At 38.0% G+C, this 23,239-nt stretch overlaps 1 protein-coding gene across 1 annotated transcript in view; it reads left to right on the top strand.

The window, feature by feature from the left end:
* Positions 1-23,239, top strand: part of LOC150104523 (lachesin-like) — a 309,995-nt gene that overhangs the window by 253,377 nt on the left and 33,379 nt on the right. The window contains exons 6-7 of the mRNA XM_090395715.1: positions 2,608-2,736; positions 15,855-16,142. Coding sequence (XP_090251841.1) covers positions 2,608-2,736; positions 15,855-16,142 — 417 coding nt within the window. The remainder of the gene's footprint in view (positions 1-2,607; positions 2,737-15,854; positions 16,143-23,239) is intronic.

Here is a 23,239-nt window from a genome sequence, read left to right on the forward strand (position 1 = left end):
GCGGTCGAATGGTAATAATACATCAAGAAATGAGAGGAGATTGAAGGAAGAAAAAACTCCTCCCGAAGTGTAAAGTATTTTCACAGGAGATAGAACTATGTGTGAATGTATCTAAATCTACGTTGAGACGACTTCACAAATTGGTTTTAAATCAACGTGTGCCTAAGACGAAGCCGCTTATTGCTTCCAAACGAAAGGCAGCTTGAATGCGATGGTGTTGGACGTAAAGACTGTGGGGTCAAGAGGACTGGTAAAATGTATTTTTAGCGATGAAAGCATGCTTTGTGTGTCCCATGGTCATTCACAGTTTACACGGAATAAGTGTTTGGCTTCTTAATCAAGAAGCATTTGAAAATAATGCATAAAACGTTCGTTGAAATTCGTTCAATCACAAAGTGCATCAAGATTTTCTTGAGCACTTTATGTTAGCGGCATCGGAAGATTTCTGTGATGGAGATTTCCTTTTTCAGCAAGATTCGGCTTCTTGTCACTCTTCAAAGACCTAACAGATGGCTCAAAGAAATGCAGATCAATGTAATTCCTTGCCCGGCAAACTCACCAGAGTTAAACCCGATTGAGAATTTGAGCGAATTATGGAGACATTTCAACACATTTTCTTTGATTTTTCCAATTTAATTTTTTTTTATATTCGGAGGTGTAGATGGTAGTACAACTATGATGTTTGTTGATGACTGAGCTGGTATTTTGATAACTGCACACGAATAAGCTATTTCATTGAAGATTTTGCATCTATTGCAAAAAAGCTTGTTATATATCACTTCATAGTTATGAGTTTTCCCTCCCAAGAAAACGTATCCCTATAAGATACGTGAATTAGGATTATTTGTTGTTTACTTCTGAACTTTATTTATATTTCTTTTTTTTAAATGCTCTGCTATCGTATCAAGTCGAATAATAGATGATATTTTAAAGTTATAATTCAAGACATGAAGTTAATGATATGGCTGATTTATATTAAACTTTTGACGTATCTGTTTTATATAATCTTAATGCACTTTAAATTATAATGAATAAATTTTTTAAAATTATTTTTTATTTAAACTCATAAATTTTGAATTATTGTACAATACACCATGCATGCTAACATATACCTATCATTAAAGGGTTATCTGAGACTATATTTGTTCGTGGAGCTGATAGGAGGTATGAAGCATAATCGACCCTGAGATGCGGTGATTAATACCCTTGGAGGGTAATGGATGGCAATGCTGTAGCCAATGTAATTCTAACTGAGGCTCGGCTATTGCTGTTACCCTTCTGCCATGATCAGTGCTTTAATAGCCAATAACATCCTATCCCTACACTGTCCTCTACAGATAACGGGGAAAATGAAAAGCAGTCTTGCTTCGCCCCTTTAAGCCAGTCCTTATAAGGACTTCAATATTTGTTCGTAACAGGAACTTGACAACCTAAAGTCCTTTTCAGGACTTCCAGGGTAACAAATGGCAATGCTGTAGCCAATGAAGTTTTAACTGAGGCTTGGCTATCACCGTTACCCAGCCATGACTCCGTCCACACCTGGCCACAATCAAGCTGCAGAGAGCAATCAATGAATCGGAGGATTGGTACACCAAATGGCGTATCGCAATTAATCCAAACAAAAGCTCTGCACTACTTTTCACCAGACGTAAAGCAGAACCGAATAAAAGCATACAAATGTTTGGTAAAATCATCCCTTGGCACAATTCTACCAAATATCTGGGAGTTCATCTTGATAGGCGTCTAAACTTCAAGTCACATATAGATAGTGTCGCCACTAAGGCAAGTCAGACCACAGCACAGCTATATCCACTTTTCAATAGGAACAGCTTCCTAAGCATAAGCAACAAAATTCTCCTTTACAAATCGGTAATCAGACCGCAACTAACTTACGCCTCTCCAACCTGGGGTCACACGACTAAAAGCAACATCAACAGACTTCAGATAATACAGAATAAATGCCTAAGAATGGCATTTAATACCCCATGGTTCATCAGAAACATCCAGTTACATGAAGAAGCCAATCTTCCAGATATTAAGACCTACATGACAGGCATTGCGGAGAAATTCTTCACAATCACGGATAATCACCCAAATCAGCTAGTTCGACAGGCAGCGGACTACAAGCCCTCAGATCGTTTCAAACATAAAAAACCGTAATCCTCCATCGCAAGAGAAAGCTGATACAGCTTCAATGCTCACAATGAGCGGGTAAATTACCCACAATTATCTCATCACCCAATCTAAAATCCAGATGAAGGGATAAAGAGTTAAGGACTCAGTCCATCAACCACTTAAGTTCAAAGTTCAATATTTGTTCGTTAGTAGCATAGCTGAATATTCTTTCATCACCTGCATTCTCTCATGCTAAGAATATAAAAATTCCATCAAAATTTAACGAAATTGTTATTATTAATACAATTTCCTGTTATATTTAAATATATCACTTTTCTTAATTGAGTTCCGTCAGATATAAATCAGTTTCTGAAGTACAAATGTTTTTTTTTTTTTTTTAAATGGCTTTATAGTGTTCCATACTATAAAATGTGCTGTACATTTTTCCAGGACATCCCGGTAAGCTTGCTAATGTAGAATCTACTTCTCTAGCTGCTGCATACGAAGGAGAAATTCTAACCATTACTCGAGTGAGTCGTCTCCATATGGGTGCTTATCTCTGTATTGCTTCGAATGGCGTTCCTCCGTCAGTTAGCAGAAGGATCATTCTTCACGTGCACTGTAAGTACACTACATCTGATTTGCATTACGTTTCATCAGCATAAATTTCTTTTTTTCCTGACTGATGGCTTATTTTCGTTCTTTTGGATTTTGTTTGCGGGAGACTCATTTTTGTTAGGCTCGTGTACCTGAAAAAAAAACCAAAGCAAAAGCGAAACACTGTCTTATTACCAAGTTAACAATGTCGAAAATGTGGTTCCTGCTTTTTTATGTTTTCGGCGGTTCAGTCAATATGGCGTTATGTTTATGCCTTTTCCCTACTCTAAACTCCATAAAGTAAGTTATGACGCCATATTAGATACAAGAATACTCTTTGAAAGAAATGGGAAAGCTGAAAACCAACAGTAGCTTTTCTGAAATCTGTTCAAAAAGAGAAGCCACAGTACAGCTATTGAGGAAAGTATAACTGCTAAAGAAAAAAAAAGTGAAATTACTGTTCTGATCTTTGTTATTTTTGCCATTTTCAGTAACTAAGTTAGTGAGGTAGAAAGAGTAACGAATATGGCTGATTTATTTTCCACAAACAAATAGAAACTGGGTAGAAAAGCAATAAACTTCCAAAATTACATATCGAGACCATCTTGAGCTACCGAATTTTGAAATCGTGTTTAAACATAAAATTATACATTATCTTTTGTATGGTCTACATTAAGCTTTTGAAGTATTTTTTTTATATAATCGTATTGCACTTTAAATTATAATGAGTAAATTTTTGAAATAAATTTTATTTATTTTTTTTAAATTCACAAGTTTTGAATTATTGTACAATACACCATGCAAGCTAACATATACTTATCATTAAAGGGTTATCTGATTCTATGTTTATATATAGAGAGGACTGAGTGGAAAAATGGCGGCTCGCGTGTTAGTGTTTTGTGTCGTGTGTTATTGATGGTGAATTGTGTATTTGACTGATAAGTTTTCAGAGATTTATGCTTATATTCATTAGTAATATCAGTTATTTGCTTGCCGCAATAAACAGGCATTTTACATTTTATTTCCCATACAAGGTAAGTCAACTGACTTCGCAAAGGCGATACGCTAGGCCTACTGCCATTAGTGTCGTTGTTGTATTTTAACATCTTGTTGCTAGTTGACGCGCCTATGCTTGATATTGCTGGTAGTCCTTTGCGGCTGCGGGATATTTTACAAAAACTTCTGCTGGCAGGTCTTTAGACCTGCGGGATATTTTATTAACGCACATACGCAACTAAATCGATATGAGCGTGCCTGACCTGGACGTATTTGCTGATCTGCTCGAAAGAGAGCCAGCTCTTGAACTCATTGATAAACTACAAAAGAAGTTCAAGTTGACATGGCCTACTAGCATGATTGACCCCGACACTATTATTGAGTCACTCGATAAAAAGCTAGCACTCAGTTTTATTAAAAAGCTCCTCAAAAAGTTTGAACGGGATTGGCCCGGCTACTTAAATTTGTATTCCTCACCTGAAGTTGAAGTTGAGGAAAATGAAGACTCCCCACAAGTGGAGGAAAAACTCAATCTAGTTGTCTCTACCTCTAATCCTTCTGATCAAGAAGAAACTCACGCACGTAAGAAGAGAAAAATTCTTGCTGCTGAATCAACAAATGTTGTTGGTATGGAAGAGGATGTTCCCATTTCAGATCCCTCTGTTTCCCACAATGAAAAGGTGCCACCGATTATCCTAAGGGAAAAGCAGAGATGGACAACACTCAGAACCATCATGGCAAATTCACAAATTCATTACACGTCTGCTAAAAATGCAGACGAGGGAATACGAATTCAGCCCACCACGGTGGCTGACTATAGAAACCTTACAAAGGAACTGGATACTAGAGGAACCCAATATCACACATTTTCACTTGCCTCTGAAAAAAATCTGAAAGTAGTCTTACGAGGAGTCTCTGAGGATATTGACACAGATGAAATAGTTACTGACCTTAACCTACAGGAACTACCCCCCATAAAGGTCACTAGAATGTTTAGATCAAATAAGACACCTATGCCTTTAGTCTTAGTAGAAATTCATAACATCTACAAAGACATTTATAATTTAAAATCAATCTGTGGACTCAAAATCACCACAGAACCATTGAGAAAGAAATCATCTTCTGGGCAGTGCCACCGGTGCCAAAAATTTGGCCATGCCCAGAAGCTATGCAAAGCTCAGTTCAGATGCGTAAAATGTGGCGAGAATCACCCCACAAACACCTGCGCCAAGCCAAAAACCACCCCGGCTAAGTGCGCTAATTGTGGGGGTCCCCACCCTGCTAATTATAGAGGGTGTATGCATCATCCCAAAAACAGATGGAATGATCCCAGTCATCAATCTACCTCGTCATCTAATGCGAGAGTTCCTGAAGCTCAGGCTACTCAGTTCTCCAAGAGTGAGAACATGACAACTGGTGCTCGCCCATCATTAACTGAGCCCCTTAAGAAAACGAATCTTCAACATCAAGTAAGAACATATGCTGATGTGGCCCGCTCCAAACAGATAGTACAAACCCAGAACCGGAATACTCCACACTCAAATCTATCAGCTGTTATCACCTCTTCTCTTGCAAACATGCTCCAGGATTTCAGCAACTCAAATCCATCCTTAAGTGTCACAAAAAGATTCCTACAGCAAACCCAATCCATATTATCTGCACTCTCTGATGCATAGGAAAAAAATCGTCCCAAACTCTCTTAGGATTATCGGTTGGAATGCCAACGGTATAAAAAACAAACTATTAGAAATCCAGGAATTTAATAATAGATACAACCCAGATATACTGCTAATTAATGAAACTCACCTGAGGCCTGCTGACACCCTGAAAATCAGAGGGTATCAGATTTACAGAAACGACAGGCTTGGGTATAGAGGTGGAGGTACAGCCACTCTTATCAAAAGCTATATCAATCATCACTCAATAACCAACCCTACTACCACCAACCTCGAAATCACAGGAATCAATGTTCTCACAAACTCAATTGGGAACCTCAAAATTTTTTCTGCTTACAACCCTCCATTAAAGACATTATTGACCTCAGATCTGGATGCCATCCTTGGAGTAAAAGGACCGATCATCATCGCTGGAGACCTCAATGCAAAGCATCCTGCTTGGAACAGTAAATCCACTAACAAAAATGGTCGTATCCTTTCTAGCTACACAGGATTAAACCATGCTGTTGTGGCTGGACCTACCGAACCAACTCATCTCAGTACATCTGGCACTGCTGACATCTTGGATATAGCCATCCTGCAAGACATTAAACTACAGTACAGCCTTACATCACTAAACGAGCTGTCGTCGGATCACAACCCAATTCTACTGCAATTGGGAGAACAAGAATGCCTGTCTCCTCCTCATTCAGGCATATCGTGGGAGAGATTGTCTAAAGCACTTCGGGATCAAATAGGACCCGTCCCACACATATGCACACCAGAAGATGTGGATTCTGCAGTGACTAGCCTCACCCAACAGATTAAGTCCGCTATAATGGTTGCAACCTTCCAGAAACCTGTTCCCAAGCCTGATCGTTTGCCTGAGGACATTATGGACCTGATCAGAGAGAAGAACAGAGCTAGGAAGAGATTTCGTAACACTCGCGCTCCTCAGGATAAGACAGTGCTTAATAGATTGAATGGAGCAGTAAGAGATGCACTTAAAACGCATAGAAACGAAGTTTGGGATAAAAAGTTAGCCTCTATCTCACCTATTGATCACTCTATCTGGGACCTACTGAGAAACATCAAAAACAAAAACAGATCCCTCCCCCCTATAATCTCAAACCAGGGCCTAATCCACACAGATGCAGATAAGGCAGAAGCCATACTTAAAAATCTTGAGGATCAGTGCAAACCATCTTATAACAACATTGATTTCAATCATCTGTATAAAATCCACAGACAGGTTAGACATGCACTAAACCTCCCGGATACCAGTGCTGATCATATTGCACCCGCATCACCTGTTGAATTATATGATATTATTAAAAAACTTAAGAACAATAAAGCTCCTGGACCAGACAGCATCTCAAACAGGGTGATCAAGCTGCTGCCTCGAAAAGCTATAGTGCATCTGACCAGTATAATAAATGCAATCTTAAGACTTCACTATTTTCCTTCCACCTGGAAACTGGCTGATGTGATTCCTATACATAAGCCAGGCAAAGACCCACACTTACCGCAGAATTATCGTCCAATCAGTCTCATCTCCAACCTGGGTAAGATTGCAGAGAAGGTCATCCTCTCACGACTCCAAACCTCAATAAATGACCTAAACATCCTCCCTAAAGAACAGTTTGGTTTTCGGCAACACCATAGTACTACCCAGCAAATCCATAGAATTGTGGAATATATCATCACCAGCTACAACTGGCGCCAGTACACAGGAGCTGTTTTCCTAGACCTATCTAAAGCATTTGATAAAATCTGGCATTTTGGACTCCTGCACAAACTTATCTCAGCCGGCATCTCACTAAAAATGGTTCATCTAATCCGTTCATATCTTCAGAATAGAACAATGCAAGTTAAAATTAACGGTTCTATATCGTCCCAGCGCCATATCTTTGCTGGAGTGCCACAGGGATCTCTACTGGCTCCATTGCTGTTTTCTGTATACATGTCAGACATCCCTCACAATCCGATGACTTCCATTTTAGCGCTGTATGCGGACGATACGGCAATACTAACCAGATCCCTCAGACCCCACTTCGTTACTAGAAAGCTTCAAGAAAACATTCTAAAGCTGGAGGGTTGGTTCTCTAGGTGGAGATTGGAAGTCAACCCCCTGAAAAGCTCAGCGGTTCTTTTCTCAAAAAGGCCAATGTCTCCTGCAGGAGATGTGTTACTATTCAATACTAAAATTCCCTGGCAGACAGAAACAAATTACCTGGGTGTAATTCTCGACAAAAAGCTATCTTTCAACCAACATATCAAGTCTGCATGTGCAAAAGCATCTAAAGCCATAGCTCAGATTTACCCGCTAATTAATAGAAATAGCAAGCTCAGCAACAGAATCAAATTGCAACTTTACCAGATGACGATTCGTCCCATAATCACCTATGCCTCTCCAGCCTGGAGCCACACCTCTAACGCTAACATTATCAAGATTCAGCGTGTGCAGAACAAGTGCTTGAGAATGATTCTGAACGCCCCGTGGTATGTTAGAAACAGCCAGCTCCATAGAGACACAAATATTCCATATATTCTCTCTTATCTACAATCCTTAGCTTCCAAGTTTTTTCTAAAGACGTCCACACACCCCAATGATTTGATTCAACAAGCTGCAGCATATGAGCCAACGGACATATTCAAATATAGAAGACCAAAAACTATATTAGCCTCCTATAACGATGCATAATCTCCATGCCCATTCAGGGCGAGCAAACTGCTCGTAAATTTTACCCTCACTGTAACCACGACAGATAGCGGGGAATATGAAAAGCATCTTGCTTCACCCTTAAAGACATAAATGTCAATTGTCAATTGTCAATTGTTTATATATATATATATAGGAACTGAGTTGAACAATTGACCGTGAGATGCGGTGATTGATTCATTAATGCCCTTGGGGGTGATGGATAGCAACGCAAAGCTGTACCAATGAAGTTTAACTGAGGTTCGGCTGTTGCTCTTACCCACTTGGGCGATGAGTTTTTGAGTTCGCTCTCTTAGGGTTTTTGCCTTAAGGGAGCACTTTGAGTCTCCGGGGAAGGTGTTCTCCGGCACGGCCCGCTGAGGGGCTTTGTCGGTGAATTATTTTCCTCGGAATTTGAGCGGTTCTGCTCAGTGGTCGGGGAGCCCGTCACTGAGTGGAACCAATGCTGAGATTAGGACGGTCTTTCGCCCACTATGGAGTGGCCTAGAGATCGTCCGTATTTTTGAGATTTCACCTTTACTTACATAGTCGGTGATTGATTCATTCAATCCAATACCCTTGGAGGGTAATGGATGGCAATGCTGTAGCCAGTGAAGTTCTAACTGAGGCTCGGCTATTGCTGTTACCCTCCTGCCATGATCAGAGCTTTAATTTGCCCGATAACACCTTATCCCTACACTGTCCTCTACAGATAACGGGGAATATGAAAAGCATTCTTGCTTCGCCCCTTTAAGCCAGTCCTTATAAGGACTATGGCTGCTGTTAGGCGAGATCAGACTGAACATCCCAGTCCTTTTTAGGACTTCCAGTGTAGCGATAGAAATGCTGTAGCCAATGAAGCTTTAACTGCGGCTCGGCTATTGCCGTTACCCAGTCATGACTAGAGCTTTATATATAATATATATATATATATATTATATATATATATATACGCGTGGATAGGCTTATGTGTTCGTCAGACATTTTTGTAATAGATTTCATGGTTTGATATGAACACAGATGATTAAGAAAATAACTATTTATTAACTTAAAAGCTAATATTTCGCTGGTATTATATCCAGCATCTTCGGAGCACACAACACAAAGTTTGTTACGAATGCAAAACAACCACAATCCGGTGTAACAGTGGGGCTAGTAATAGTATTGCAGCGTGCAACACAAGACATCTTAATCATCTGTGTTCCTATCAAACCGTGAAATCTATTACAAAAATGTCTGACGAATACATAAGCCTATCCATGCGTATAAATATTCTTCACGGAGATAACATCGTACGTAAGGCACGACAATACGGTAAGTGGAAAGTAAAGCTGGCGCGGCAACTGAACAGGTTAGCCTTCTTAAAAAGGTGCCGATACCAATTTGATACCAAACTGTATGAAAATTAGGAACAAGTTTCACTCGGCCGAAGCCCACCGTATTTATAAAAGAGCGAGTTTAGCACTATTACGAGAACAGGTATACGCTACTCGCCGAGAACTTTCAAAAATAAATTCCTCCATCAGTGTACTACGTGATGTATTATCTGACATTTTGAACTCTGAGCTATGGGATATCTTGGATAGAATCTCCGACTCGACAGCCAATAAAGAATTGGCTAAAGTTAAAAACTAACACCGGATAAAATTTGAAATCCTCCAGCAACGCAATGTTACTCAGTGGTCGCAACTTCATCAAGATGGCGTCATTGCGAACCTATCATCGACAACCTTATCCAAAGAGGCCACGAGTGCATTAAGCCTTGGACACAATTTTGCCGTTACTCCTAAAAGTGTGCCTAAAACCAAAATAATGGCTTCCGTTGAACGTGGGATTTACCACTTGCCTCCAGCTATAGCCAATAATATTAGGTTAGACGTGGCCAATATCCTTATCCATTGTAAGCCTCCCAAAAATAATATCCCACATAAAGAAATAATAGTTCTAAAAGAACTTCGCAATAATAACCACGTTACAATAACAAAATCAGACAAAGGAAACGCCACTGTAGTAATGGATACAACAGAATATGAAACAAAATGCACACACTGCTCCAAGACCGTTCTACATATCAAATCATAAATCGAGATCCCACCTACTCACAAAAGAATAAGGTGTGCAAGTTATTGAACAAAGTCACTTCCTGGCCAAAAGAAATTGTCAAAAAACTCAAACCCTTGCACGTTAAAACACTCAGAATATATGGTGCTCCTAAAATACACAAACAAGATACACCTTTGCGTCCTATTGTAGATAGTATAAACAGTCCTACATATAAACTAGCTAAACATTTAGCCAAATTACTAACCACTTACACAATTCTTCCTCATTTATTAAAAATTCTACCCACCCAAAAATTATTTTAGAAAACCACACCCTAAATAAATTTAGGGTGTGGTTTTCAATAGTTCAGACCTAATGGTGAGTTTTGATATAACCTCATTATTCACTAATGTACCATTGATTGAAACACAACTTACTAAATTCACAATTTCCCCCAGATATATTTCAGCTATTTAAATTCACAGTACAGGCAGGTTATTTTACTTGGAAAAGGAAAATATACAAACAATTAGATGGGACAGCTATGGGTTCGCCCCTTTCTCCTCCCTTAGCCAATTTCTACATAGAACATCTGGAAAAATTAGCTACCAACACAGCCACTCTCAAACCTAGTCTCTGGCTATGCTATGTTGATGATGTGTTTGCTATTTGGCCACGTGGCTCAGACACATTGAATACATGTTTAGTGCATCTAAATAGCCAGCACCCTAAAATCCACTTTACAATGGAACTAGAAGCCAATGACTGCCTACCCTTCCTGGACACACTGATCACACGTCTTCCAGAAGGTTCCTTATCATTTTCGGTTTATAGAAAACCCACACATACAGGGAGATACTTACACAAACAATCACACCATCACCCTTCTTAACGATATGGTATCTTAAAAACCCTAACCCATAGAGCTAGAGCAATCTGTTCCAATGACATTGCTCTCACTGCTGAACTTTCTCACCTACGACACACCTTCTTAACCAAGGTTATAAACCCCATAAAATAGATAACATACTAAATGCTACCCAGAAATCCCCTCTATCTACCACAGAAGACTACAACAAAACTATCACCATCCCATACATTAAAGGCACATCTGAAAAGATTTGTAGGGTGCTTAATAAACACCAACTACACACAGTATTTAAACCTTATGTGAAATTAGCAACTCTCATCCGTTCACCTAAGGACAAATGCACTCCTTTATCGCATCCAGGAGTCTATGAAGTGCCCTGTTCTTGCCATCAAGCCTACTACGGACAGACAGGAAGAACTGTGGACATCCGCCTCAGTGAACACAAAAAATATATCAGACACTTTCGCTATGGCAAGTCGGGTCTGGCAGACCATGCTTTGGATATTCCTGCACACGGGATCAATTGGAAAGAAACAAAAGTAATGCACAGAAGCTTCTACAAGTCAGAGAGGTTGGTCCTGGAATCAACAGAAGGCTTAAAACATACTCCAAACCTTAACACGTATGGCTATATAAATCTACCAAAGATTTGGGAGACAGTCATCTTAAGACCAAATTAATATTTATTACTTTTATTTTGTTCATTTTTTCAAACTTTCTAAGACGACTATCGTTTGGACTACTATTTCAAAACTTTGATTTTTTTTTTTTTAACCTAGATGGCGCCATATTAGGACTTTAGTCTTGTGTTGCACGCTGCAATTACTAATACTAGCCCCACTGTTACACCGGATTGTGGTTGTTATGCATTAGTAACAAACTTCGTGTTGTGTGCTCTGAAGATGCTGCATATAATACCAGCGAAATATTAGCTTTTAAGTTAATAAATAGTTATTTTCTTAATCATCTGTTCATATCAAACCATGAAATCTATTACAAAAAATCTATGTTCTTTGTTCGTTAGTAGCATAGCTGAATATTCTCTTTTTCTGCATATTTCCGAGAATATAATTACTTGGTTGTTGATGCTGTTTACACTCCAAGTTAGAAGAAAATTTAATCAACTGTTATTGGTGATTTTTCACACTTAATGCGCCTGTTTTTGAAGTTTCAGATTTCGTGTTTGTTTGATTTGTTTCTGGCTGAAATATCCCAAGAAACTACTCTCAAGGGATATTCGATCGCTATTAAGAGTCTTCAGGAACGAATATATAAATTTCGGTATTCGCGAATTTGTTGAGAGATTAATGAAATAAGATCGAAATGATGAAAATTTAAGTACGAGTATGAATATTGTTCTCTTGTAAAATGAGGTTACCTACTTTTTTTGTTCCCCACACTCATCGTACGGCTTCCCCGCTCGTGTGTGAGAGTGATCGCTGCTGATCATGGAGTAGAGTTTATTCTCTATAAAAGGTCGTGTACCTTGGAACAGAGTTCACGGAATAACAGGATGCAATGCAGTTTGTGATATTGATTAGAAGTGGATCGGACGTGGAAGAAATCGAGGTCAACAGTTTTAAATCAGCAGTTCCAAAGTGATGACGCTAAGCACGAGGTCAAGATTTTTTGGATGATGACTCAATGATGAGTGTTTATATATATATATATATATATATATATATAGCTTTACGAGGGAGTGGTCTGACCTACCTGTGCATGTTACATGAGCGTTATAATCATTAAAGATCAGTTGCCTGGGTAACATCCTATTTGGTTCCCGGTTTTTCTCCGAATAGATTCAGCTTCCAGACAACTCCCAAAGTAGATCTAGTTCCCTCTCCCCTGGACTACTCTTGTCCAACATTCTATAGGCCACTTGTAGCTGGCCCAATCACTGCTCTCAGGTCAGTTTGCATTACGGAAAGAAAGCCCGAGTTATACGGGAGAAAAAAAAAATTATCTTCGTTATTGAGACCTGCTAACTCATCATCGGTTAAAAGTATCTTTTATATCAGAGAAATGTTCACGCACGGCGGTGTAGCTCGAGGAGCCAGAGAAGCTCCTCGAACTGCACCGGAGCAAGTAAAATTAATAAAACTGGCTCTGGGGCTCAAACTAATTTGATCAGTCAGAATCATGATTGTAGCACATATGCAAAGATCGTTTATTTTCTGCCCTAAAATTCATCAAATCAGAGTTAACATCGGTCAAAGAGGACTTTGCTGTAGGCAATCGTGTTCTTAAGAACAAACTGCTATACATAATTAAATTTTTGAAAATTCAGATTTCAAGAGAATTAAAGTTAAGTTACATGTTTTAATATGGCAATACTTACTTTTTCAATTTATTTATTTTTTGTTCATTAAACTGAAGATCGAATTTACTATGTACCTATATATAAACATCATTCCAACCGAGTTTTTTAATTTCTCAGTTGAATATGATCATTGTCCGATTCAACAGTTCAAAATTAAATTAGCATTTTGATAACTTAAAGGAAACTAGTCTGGAGCTGAAGCTAAACATTTGATAAATTAAAAGGAGTCGAAGATGGAGCCGCAAAATTTTCTTACGCCGCCCCAGTCTTGTCTGCGCATCAACGAAGTCGTAGAATTTTAAAAGACACTTTTCACGTCATCCAACCGAATGCACGGAGTTGCTCTTGTGGCCATTTCGACAGAAAAAACGCCGTCCCCTCTGATTTAGATCTGACAGCAAAAAAAGTGCTTTCATTGCGATGAGCTGTTACCTTATTTTTTCGAACACCCTCTTATTTTATTAATAAGTTATAGATTTGAGGAAAACCTGGATGATGATAAGAAAGTAAAGTTATGGCTATCGGAATAAATATTCGAAATTTGGGCATTCTAGACTGTAAAGTAAACTGTGTTCTTATCTATCCGGTGTCGTTTTACTCACGGAAGAATGCGATTCAACAGTTACCTTGATAACTGTTGGACAGGAATCTCATCATGTTAAATGATGACAGGGAGGTTCATTTTCTTTGCACTCGATCACGCCCTTACTTTCAGGAAATCAAAAACCATGTGCATGACACGGGGGGTTGTCCGTCTAAGTATTCCGGAGTTTTGACCGCAAATATAATCTTGAAGATAGAACGGAGCAGTAACAAGGTTTCGACAAAATATTTGAGTTAGTGCTTACTGTGTCACGTGTTGTAATAATTGCTCCTGTAATATGAAAATAAAAAACAACAACTGAAGTTTGTCTTTTCAGTCAATTTCTTATTTGAACTGTTTTCGTAAAAAATCCAGACTTGAGAATAAAAATAATATAGAAAAAGACGAAGCTTTATCTTCTTATACTAACAATTCTAGACTTCCTTTAGGTTGATAATTCTAATTAGTCTTATTTTGCCGAGTGTATTAATGATTAAAAAGTCTCTCTGAATGAACATGCAAGAAAATTAAAATCCACAGATTCTCCCCATAAAAGTGCAGAAAAAGTGAAACCTATTCTCGAGAAATTATGCTGTGTAAATTAATTATTTCCTTCGAGCTTCATGCTATCTGTGAATTATTAAAATCAAGACGGTAAGGCCCTCCACTCATATATTCTGCATTTTAATAATTAATAATAAAAAACTGGTCACAGATCTTAGAGTGCTCGGAAATCCCTATTTTAAAGGATTTTATAATGAGTTGCATAGAAAACATATTCTAATAAAGTTTTGGACTTTATTTTTAATGGAATAGTTAATTTAATTTTAATTAATTATAACGTTAAGAGAGTTAATTGGATTTTGATGAATATTTAAGTTAAACATATATAAACGTTGAAATATTCTGAGTTGATCAGGGAATGATTTAATAAGATTTCAAATGCACACACACAAATCGGCAACAGTTCCTAACCAGGAATCCTTGGATCTTCTTCTATCAGGATCTAAGTTATAAGCCTGTTTCCGCACTCCTACTGATACTTTCTACGATTTTCTATTTATACTTTCAGCACATCTAGAATACTTTTATAAGTAATTAAATATAAACCTTCAGGTTTATATTTAATTACTTCCTTTGGTATGACTACCTCTTAGATTAATCATATACGTTCCTTCCAGTTCTTTTTCTGTTCTTAAGAAATTTTATTTCAGCTCTACCTATTCTACTTTTCATTTTTTGTTTTGTTTCTGTATCATCAGAGAAAATTTGACCTTTTAAAAATTCAGCGTGTTTCCTTAACATGTCAGCAACAGCGGCAAGTATCTTACCATACGATTTACTTTGGGTATTTAATTCCTTTTAATTCTGAAAATGACTTTCTTTTAACGATTTTTTTAGTTTATTATTGATTATAGTCCTGGGGAACTCCATGTATATTTAAGGCAATTTCTTAGGGTGTTTTCGTTCTAATTCAAGAAATGTAGACATCTCTGTTTATTGAGATTTTGATTTAAATGTTTTCCATATCTGCCTACAACCTGCAGTACACCTTAATTCACCATTCTAGCAGTAAAATCCCTTGAACTTGTCAAACAATCCTTTTTATTACAATGTCTAGGGCATCCGTAGCTTAGTCGGTATAGTCGAAGCCCTTGGTCGGAAAGACCTAGGTTTTCAATGCCCTTCCTTGATGTGAGGAACCTTTATCTGTTCTCTTTCGATTAAAGGTTGAGTTAGCCAGTTTCACAGAGGTTTTTTTTCTGCGTGTGTTCACGGGGCCAGTTTGACCCGTGTTCGCCCTCTACATCACGATTTTCAGATTTTATCAAGACACTTAGCCCATCCACTAACTCGGTTTCTTTTCTTTCTTTTTTTTTTTTTTTTACATTCTCGAATTAATAAAATCAGAGATTTAGAATATCGTATCTAGCTGTTTATTTAAAGATTTCACTTTTTTGTCTTAAATTTAGTTCCTCCAGTGTTGTGGATTCCCAATCAACTTGTTGGTTCTCTCCCTGGAAGAGACGTCACGCTTGACTGCCACACAGAAGCCTACCCTTTATCCATTGACTACTGGGGAAGAAAACGCGGAGAAATGATCCTGTCGAACGGAAAGTTCCACGTGTCAGTGAAAGACCGGACTTACAAATCTCACGTGCGTTTAACTATAAAGAACCTTCAGCCAGAAGATTTCGGAATATACATGTGCTTCTCTAAAAACTCTTTGGGTGCGACGGAAGGAACAGTAAGATTATATGGTAAGTTCCATTTGGATTAAACATGTCTATTAAAGCACCCCTGATATTATTTGAATACTGACAAAAGATGACACTGATGCGTTCATTTGGTAATTGACATTTTACTATTTTCATATCCTACCATATATTTGTTGTTATGGTAACCGTTCTAAATTCAGATTTCACAGACAGTTTCAAACAATATTGCAGCCCTACTCCAAAGAAATAAAAATCATTGACTTTATTCCAGAACTTAAAAAAAAACTAGTTCCTCTTTCACTGTGAAGGGGGTTATCTCTGGATGGAATAAACAGTCATCTGAAAGGAACTACTTCTTTCTTTTCTCTCGGCATTCCATGTAGCATTGAGGAAGTTGTCAGAGAGCTCTCTTTCTTTAACCTAGTGATGGGGGGAGGAGTTAATATTCCATTTGTTGAGACTTAACTCCGTTGAATAGAAGTTTTTCCTCTTTTTTATTACAAGTTCAGTGCGCATTCTAAGAGCATTACCCACCTGCTCAATTCTCTTGCAGACAACTATTTATTAGGGCCTTTCTAGTTTTGTTAGAAATCATGATTCCCTTCAGTTAGAAAGAATTGAATAAGTATCCCATCTAGGAAGTAAGGAGCTTTAACTGAATTTAGCTGAAGTTTCTTATATGGAGATGGTACGATTTTCCCCACACCAGAAACTTGGGTTTTTCCAACCTACAAATTCCAAGCTAGCCTTAGAACACATCCATTTATAGGCAGAATACACTCTGCTCATACCCTGTAGCGCTTTTAAAGTCATTCCTTTTATTTCTTTCCAAGAGAACTCGGATTTCGATCCCCTATTATTCCATATCAAGTACTATTTTCTTCCAATTATATTTAATTTTTAATAAGGCATTTTTTCTGCTATGTTCATAGCATAATGTGGTTTGTTTCTCTGATATTAACTCTGAATTTGCATTTTAAATAATTAGAAAAGATGTGTTCATGCTTTCTTTCTTCAAATCCAACCTGTAGTTCATTGACACTCCCTATTCGAAAAGTAATCCTGCAAGTAGCGATCACCCTTGACAATTAACCAAAATCAAATAGTTTGGGACCTTAGAGAATTTTAAACATTTAAATATCGCTATCAAACAGAGTTTTTTCTTTCTTTCTTTCACACGTAAAAACTAACACAGATCAGCATTCGGTGTTGTTTCCTTTGGGATGTTTACAAAAAGTGATGTCGTGCGAGAAGAAATTTCTAAACAGGCGTTGAGAAATAATGCAATTAGCTAATTAATTAAATTGCATTCTCTCAATCTTTATTTTGTGTGTGTGGAGGGGCGGAATCTTTAACAACGTTTTTGCATTACGACTCATTTCCATTATAGAAAAGAGAGAGCGAATGCTTCAACTATCTGCACAGGGACTGGTAGGCTGATTTCCACAGTTGGATGTCTTATTAGCAGTTTTTAATCAACAAAACTAATGGTGGACGATTAAAAAAAGTCTGATTTAAGATGTATAGTGGTTAGTTTTTTATCGGAAGCAGCGATATTTTCCTTTCATTCCCAGCATATAATATGCATGAACTCGTTCAATTGAGGTTTATTCTCTTGGTCTTCTGAAACCATACACTGCGGGTTTTAATTTCTAAACAGTTCCATCTGTTATTCTAATTAACACCAGTGTTTACACAGACATTTGTTAATAACTTAAATGTCTTGAATTACTTTAATCCTCTTTTTCGTTTTAGTAAATGTATTAATTCTCACGCTTTAAATAAAGTTCCCACCACAGTAGCAAAAGGAGAATCACATAGCTTTCATCCCCGTCCTCATTGCAAGAAATGGTAGTGATAACCAGGGGCGAATTCTCCATGCTTGCTGCTCGAACTTATTAATTGAGAAAGAAGTAACATTTATTTGTTAATAAATGCATGCATTTATAAGCATTCCATTTAGGCTTTCATTTTTGTAGACAGAAGACGTTTTAAGCTTGCGCAGCAGCACTCTATCAAACTAGCAGCCAAGAAAACACAAGCTATGCTACACCAAAGGAAGTACTCCAAATCATCAAGGGCCTCAACAACAGAAAGGATCCAGGTCCTGACGAGATTTCAAACCAAACCATAAAAACACTCCCCCATAAAACAGTTATGCATCTAGTGGCTATCATCAACAAGATGCTAAGACTCAACTACTTCCCCACTCGCTGGAAGCAGGCAGATGTAATCCTCATCCGCAAACCAGGAAAAGTACCTCAATTCCCAGAGAACTACAGACCTATCAGCCTCCTATCAAATCTGGGAAAAATCGCGGAAAAGATAATTCTGAACCGCCTACAAAACGAAAGGGACAAGATTGACCTAATCCCAAAAGAACAATTCGGATTTCGCAAAGGCCACTGCACAACCCAACAGGGCCACAGACTTATAGAATTCATAACTACTGGATACAACTGGAAACAACACACAGGTGCAATCTTCCTGGATGTGGCGAAAGCCTTTGACAAAGTATGGCACAAAGGCCTCATCCACAAACTAACAGCTGCAAAATACCCACTAAACCTCGCCAAAATCATAGAATCCTATCTGAAAGACCGAAATTTTCAAGTTAAGCTACTTGGCCTCAGATCCTCCATGAGAAGCATCACAGCAGGTATCCCGCAAGACTCCCTCCTATCGCCGCTGCTCTTCAAAATTTTCATCTCAGATGTACCAAGCACAGTATCAACCACCATGGCTTTCTATGCAGACGACATGGCAATACTGACCAGATCACTCAGGCCACACTTAGCCACACAACCACTACAAGACGCAGCAACAAATCTTGAAGAATGGTTTCAGAAATGGAGGATAGATGTCAACGCCGACAAGAGCACGGCCATACTCTTTACAAGAAGGAAAACAAAACACCACGGAGCAGTCACGATGTTCGACACTGATATCCCATGGCAAAAAGAAGTAAAATACCTGGGAATCAAACTGGATAACCGACTCATCTTCAACCCCCACATCTCACATGCCTGCAACAAAAGCAACTCAGCAATTGCTCAACTCTACCCGCTACTCAACCGAAGAAGCAAAGTCAGTACAGAAAACAAACTAACAATATACAAAACAATTATCAGACCCATACTAACGTACGGATCGCCGGCATGGAGCCACCCCCCCACCCCAGCAACATTAAACAGATTACAGGTACTACAAAATAAATGCCTCCGAATGATCTTCGATGCCCCGTGGTTTGTTAGGATTGCTCTCCTCCACTAAGACGGAAACTTGCCAGACATACCTTCGTATCTCAACCAGACTGCTGCCAAGTACTTCGCCCAGGCATCACTCCATCCCAACCAACTCATTCGTGATTCATCAAATTATGATGAAAACGACAGATGGAGACACAAACGCCCGAAGGCAGCTCTGATCATCGCTTTAAACGATTCACAGCCGTAATTCGGGCGAGCAAGGCGCTCAAAAATTTCTCATTATTAATAATCACAATCTAGCGATGAAGGGATAAAAATCTAAGGGATTGACGTCCATCTCGCCATTAAAGTTAACAGTTAACAGAGCTTTGCGTTGTGTATCGAAGGCCGACGCTAGTCAAGCTACCTTGGCTTGCTCGGTTGTGGGAGCATCCAGGTCCTCGCTTCAGAATTGTGATTTCATGCGCGCGCATAGCCATTTCCGCTCCCTCCACGTCATCTCACCCTGTTGCTTAAACACGGGCCATACGCAGTTAAAGTAGCTCTAGCCAGTGAGCTTCAGCCAGCCTTTGCAAGCGTGCGTGTTGCTTGGGAAAATTAAGTTACAACCAACTTTTTATGACGATGTTATTGACCAGTTCATAAAGAATAACCGTAGGGTACAATTTGTATTCACGTAGCTAAATTGAAAAAGATACAATTGTAAAATGAATGTTGTATTTGTATGATAAAATGTACATAAATTTCTAAATATATAGTTTTAATCAGACGTCAACCACACCTCTCACTCCCTGAATGATAACAAGAGCAAGCGTGAATTTCAAGACCAGCATTCTCCCCCTGGTGATAACCAAAGGCAACTGGGTCATCCCAAACATACACGGCGATAATTACATGCTTCCTCTTAAAAGTAGCAATTTTAAAAACTTTAGCATCCAGGATTGCGCTACTCTCGTTACAAAAATTTGTTGCATAACGAACAAAAAGCTGTGATATAAAAACGTTTTTTGTCCAATTTTTGACCTTTGTCCCAAGAAAATAGTAATATCCTTAAAAAGAAATTAAACCCTTCCTTCCAGTTCATTATACAATCCCAGGTGTATCAAAATTGTATTTAAATCCTTAGAAAAACTCTCAATCCACTCGAGGCTGAAAAGTATGAAAAAGTGTGGACCAACTCAGCATGCCATTAGATTTGCCTCATAAAGGAATCAAGAGAAAGTTACCTCACGGATTCCAATTTAAATCCCCATGGATTCTTTCTATAAATAAGCACTCCAAAACTTTAAGAATTAGCCGAGAAAGTCGTCTCATCTTGAACAACACTTGGCTGTCAGCTATAAGAAATCTTCAACGAAATCGGCAAATATGTGGAGATTGCATCGTCGCGTAGGAACAACTGCATATAACTAATCAGCTCCATATTCAAAAAGTTCTTACTTATTTCATTAAAGATCTTATTTCAGAATGTACTGAAGGTTTTTAGTGTCTTGAAAAAGCTAGCTTAAATCTCTAACGAAACATTGATGAACTGATTAAATAAATTTTGTTCCAGTCACTTATGTTTTCATTCTGAATTAAAATAATGTAATATTAGATACGTGATGCATATATTTTAGAGAGGACTGGTCAACTTCCTCATGCGGTTGACGAATCATCCATGGTAGAAACCAGCAAATAATTTACTGCTATTAATAATTTACTGTCTCTCCGTGTGGTGTAAGAAATTTGAGCAGTTTTATGTGGAACAGGATTCCTACACGGATTAAAATGGATTCATTTATGCGAGTCTTACTTAATATTTTTTTTTTTGTTATTTGGTTTTCCTCTTTGACATCTTACTTCATATTCATTTATTCTTCTTTTGGATCTAAGTTCGTGTTCATTTTTGTTTTCGTCTTTTAAAGATGTTACTTCTCTTTCATTGTTTACTTATAGAAATAAACTTTGTGCAGTTTTTCTTATCTCTCACAATACAAATCGAACAAAACTTATTTTTCCTGTGGTGTTTAATGTCCTCTCTGGTTCCTTTAATTAAAATCTCATATGTACTCGAAGCGCACATTGATGCCCACAAATGTACAATCATGCTAGTAGTATTATAATAATATAGAACGAATGCTACGCCGATTATTTTGGTGTTGACCCTTAAGATATCGGAATCATTATACTGGTGGTGGGGGGAGAATCTCAATGCGAGATCTTTTATGTATTTCTCTTTTCCATCCATACGTATACGTGTGCTCCACTCTAAGAAATATTTCTGGATGCTTTTCTCCAGTTCCTGTACTGAGAATGTTACCGGGCAAAGTTGTGCCTCAAAATATTCACAATTGGCGAGGTCTTCTGCGAAGTCCTTCAACAACAACAGAGACATTGTCAGTCGTTAAATCTTCTCATCCCCAATTGGCCCTTCAAGACTAGAAAGTTAATTTTATTTTATTTTTTATTTAATCACCGTTCTTTCTTGTGAAGAAATCTCGTCAACCTTCGCAGTGTGCTGAACTTTACCCAGTCGAGGCACAAACGCGCGAAGAGTGCTAAACGAAGAGTGTCATTAGGGGGTCCCCAAGGAATACCTTGCGCGGTAAGCGGTTTGCCTATTAATGGTGTCCTCGTTTTAGCATTTACAGCCTTTAAGAAGACAGGGGCAGGAGTTAAAGTAAACAAAGTGTGTTTCCTGCAAAAGATTTTTAAAGACTACAGAAGTGGGAAGGTTGCGAATTTAAAAATTTAAAAAAAAATGGATCAACGGAAGACACCTTTTAAAAAAAAAAAGATGAGTGTTGAATGGCACGCTTTAAGAAAAGGTCGAGGTCATAAAACTTTAAAAAGCAATAAAAAGACCCTAAAAGTATTTACATCAAAAGAAGTAATTAGAACACTTCATATAAAAAACGACTTGTTTGTTAACAATCAGTCTTCTGGTTTAAAAATAAGTCAAGATAAAAAACAAAAAGCCAATTACGATGTAAAGTAGGGATTTTGATGACGAGAGCAGGGATGAGAGCACTCTCTGTTCCATTTCTTGCTCATTACAGCAGTTTCTCTGCTAACAAATATCAATTAGTTGTGGCGGTAGACCTTTGCTTGATCTTCAACGAAATCGTTCAGTAAAATTATTTGGAATTTGCATTTCATTTGCTGCTTCTTCATATTTTGATTTTCTGCTTTTGAAAATCCTGTTTTACAGAAGCATTTTGAATGGCGATTTTGATACTATTAACATCCGGTATCCGAATTTTCAGAGGTTGCAAACAGCTGGATGCAGAAAAATGAGAGAGCAAAGTCGTTTTTCAAGACTTTATAACGTATTGGGGAGGATTTGTTTTGCTGTTCTGCTGTTAAAAATAATAATAATAATATGACATTATCTTAAGAAACGTAAATCATTCTTTTCTTCAGCTTCTGTTTCTTTGTCCGTGTATGAACGGCATTGAGGTTTGTTTAAATCTCGGAAAGTTGACAAAAATGCCCCTCCTGTTTTATTTTTCTTCCTTGATGCCATTTGTCAAGCGAAACGAATATATTTTCGTTAAATGAACATAAACAAGTGAGGTCTACAATGGAGCAGTGTGTGTCAGTATGTGATATACGGGGCAATAGATACTGTGGGGGACGCCCTCGCAATATCTATTTCATTGTGGACCCTAGCATCGAATTTTTAGAATTAGTATTAGGTGAAAAGAGACATGAAAATAAATGCAACCAAGAGCTACTCAGCAATATGAGAAAAGTTTCGGGAATTGAGTGTTTGAACATTTACTGTTATTGACCAGTACTGGTTTGGAAGTAGTGCAGGAGATCTTTTCTAACAGAGAATGTTCTTCTTCACTAATTTACGGCTATTTGGTTGGCATTAGTGTAAGATTGTTTAATGTAGTTCTTACATTAGCATGGGAAAATATCAAGAACAAAGAGTGTGCGACG

The sequence above is a fragment of the Typopeltis vanoorti genome, chromosome 7 (assembly GCF_054136105.1).
Source record: "Typopeltis vanoorti isolate ZY-2024b chromosome 7, IOZ_Tvanoo_1.0, whole genome shotgun sequence".
In the NCBI taxonomy this organism is placed as follows: Eukaryota; Metazoa; Arthropoda; class Arachnida; order Uropygi; family Thelyphonidae; genus Typopeltis; species Typopeltis vanoorti.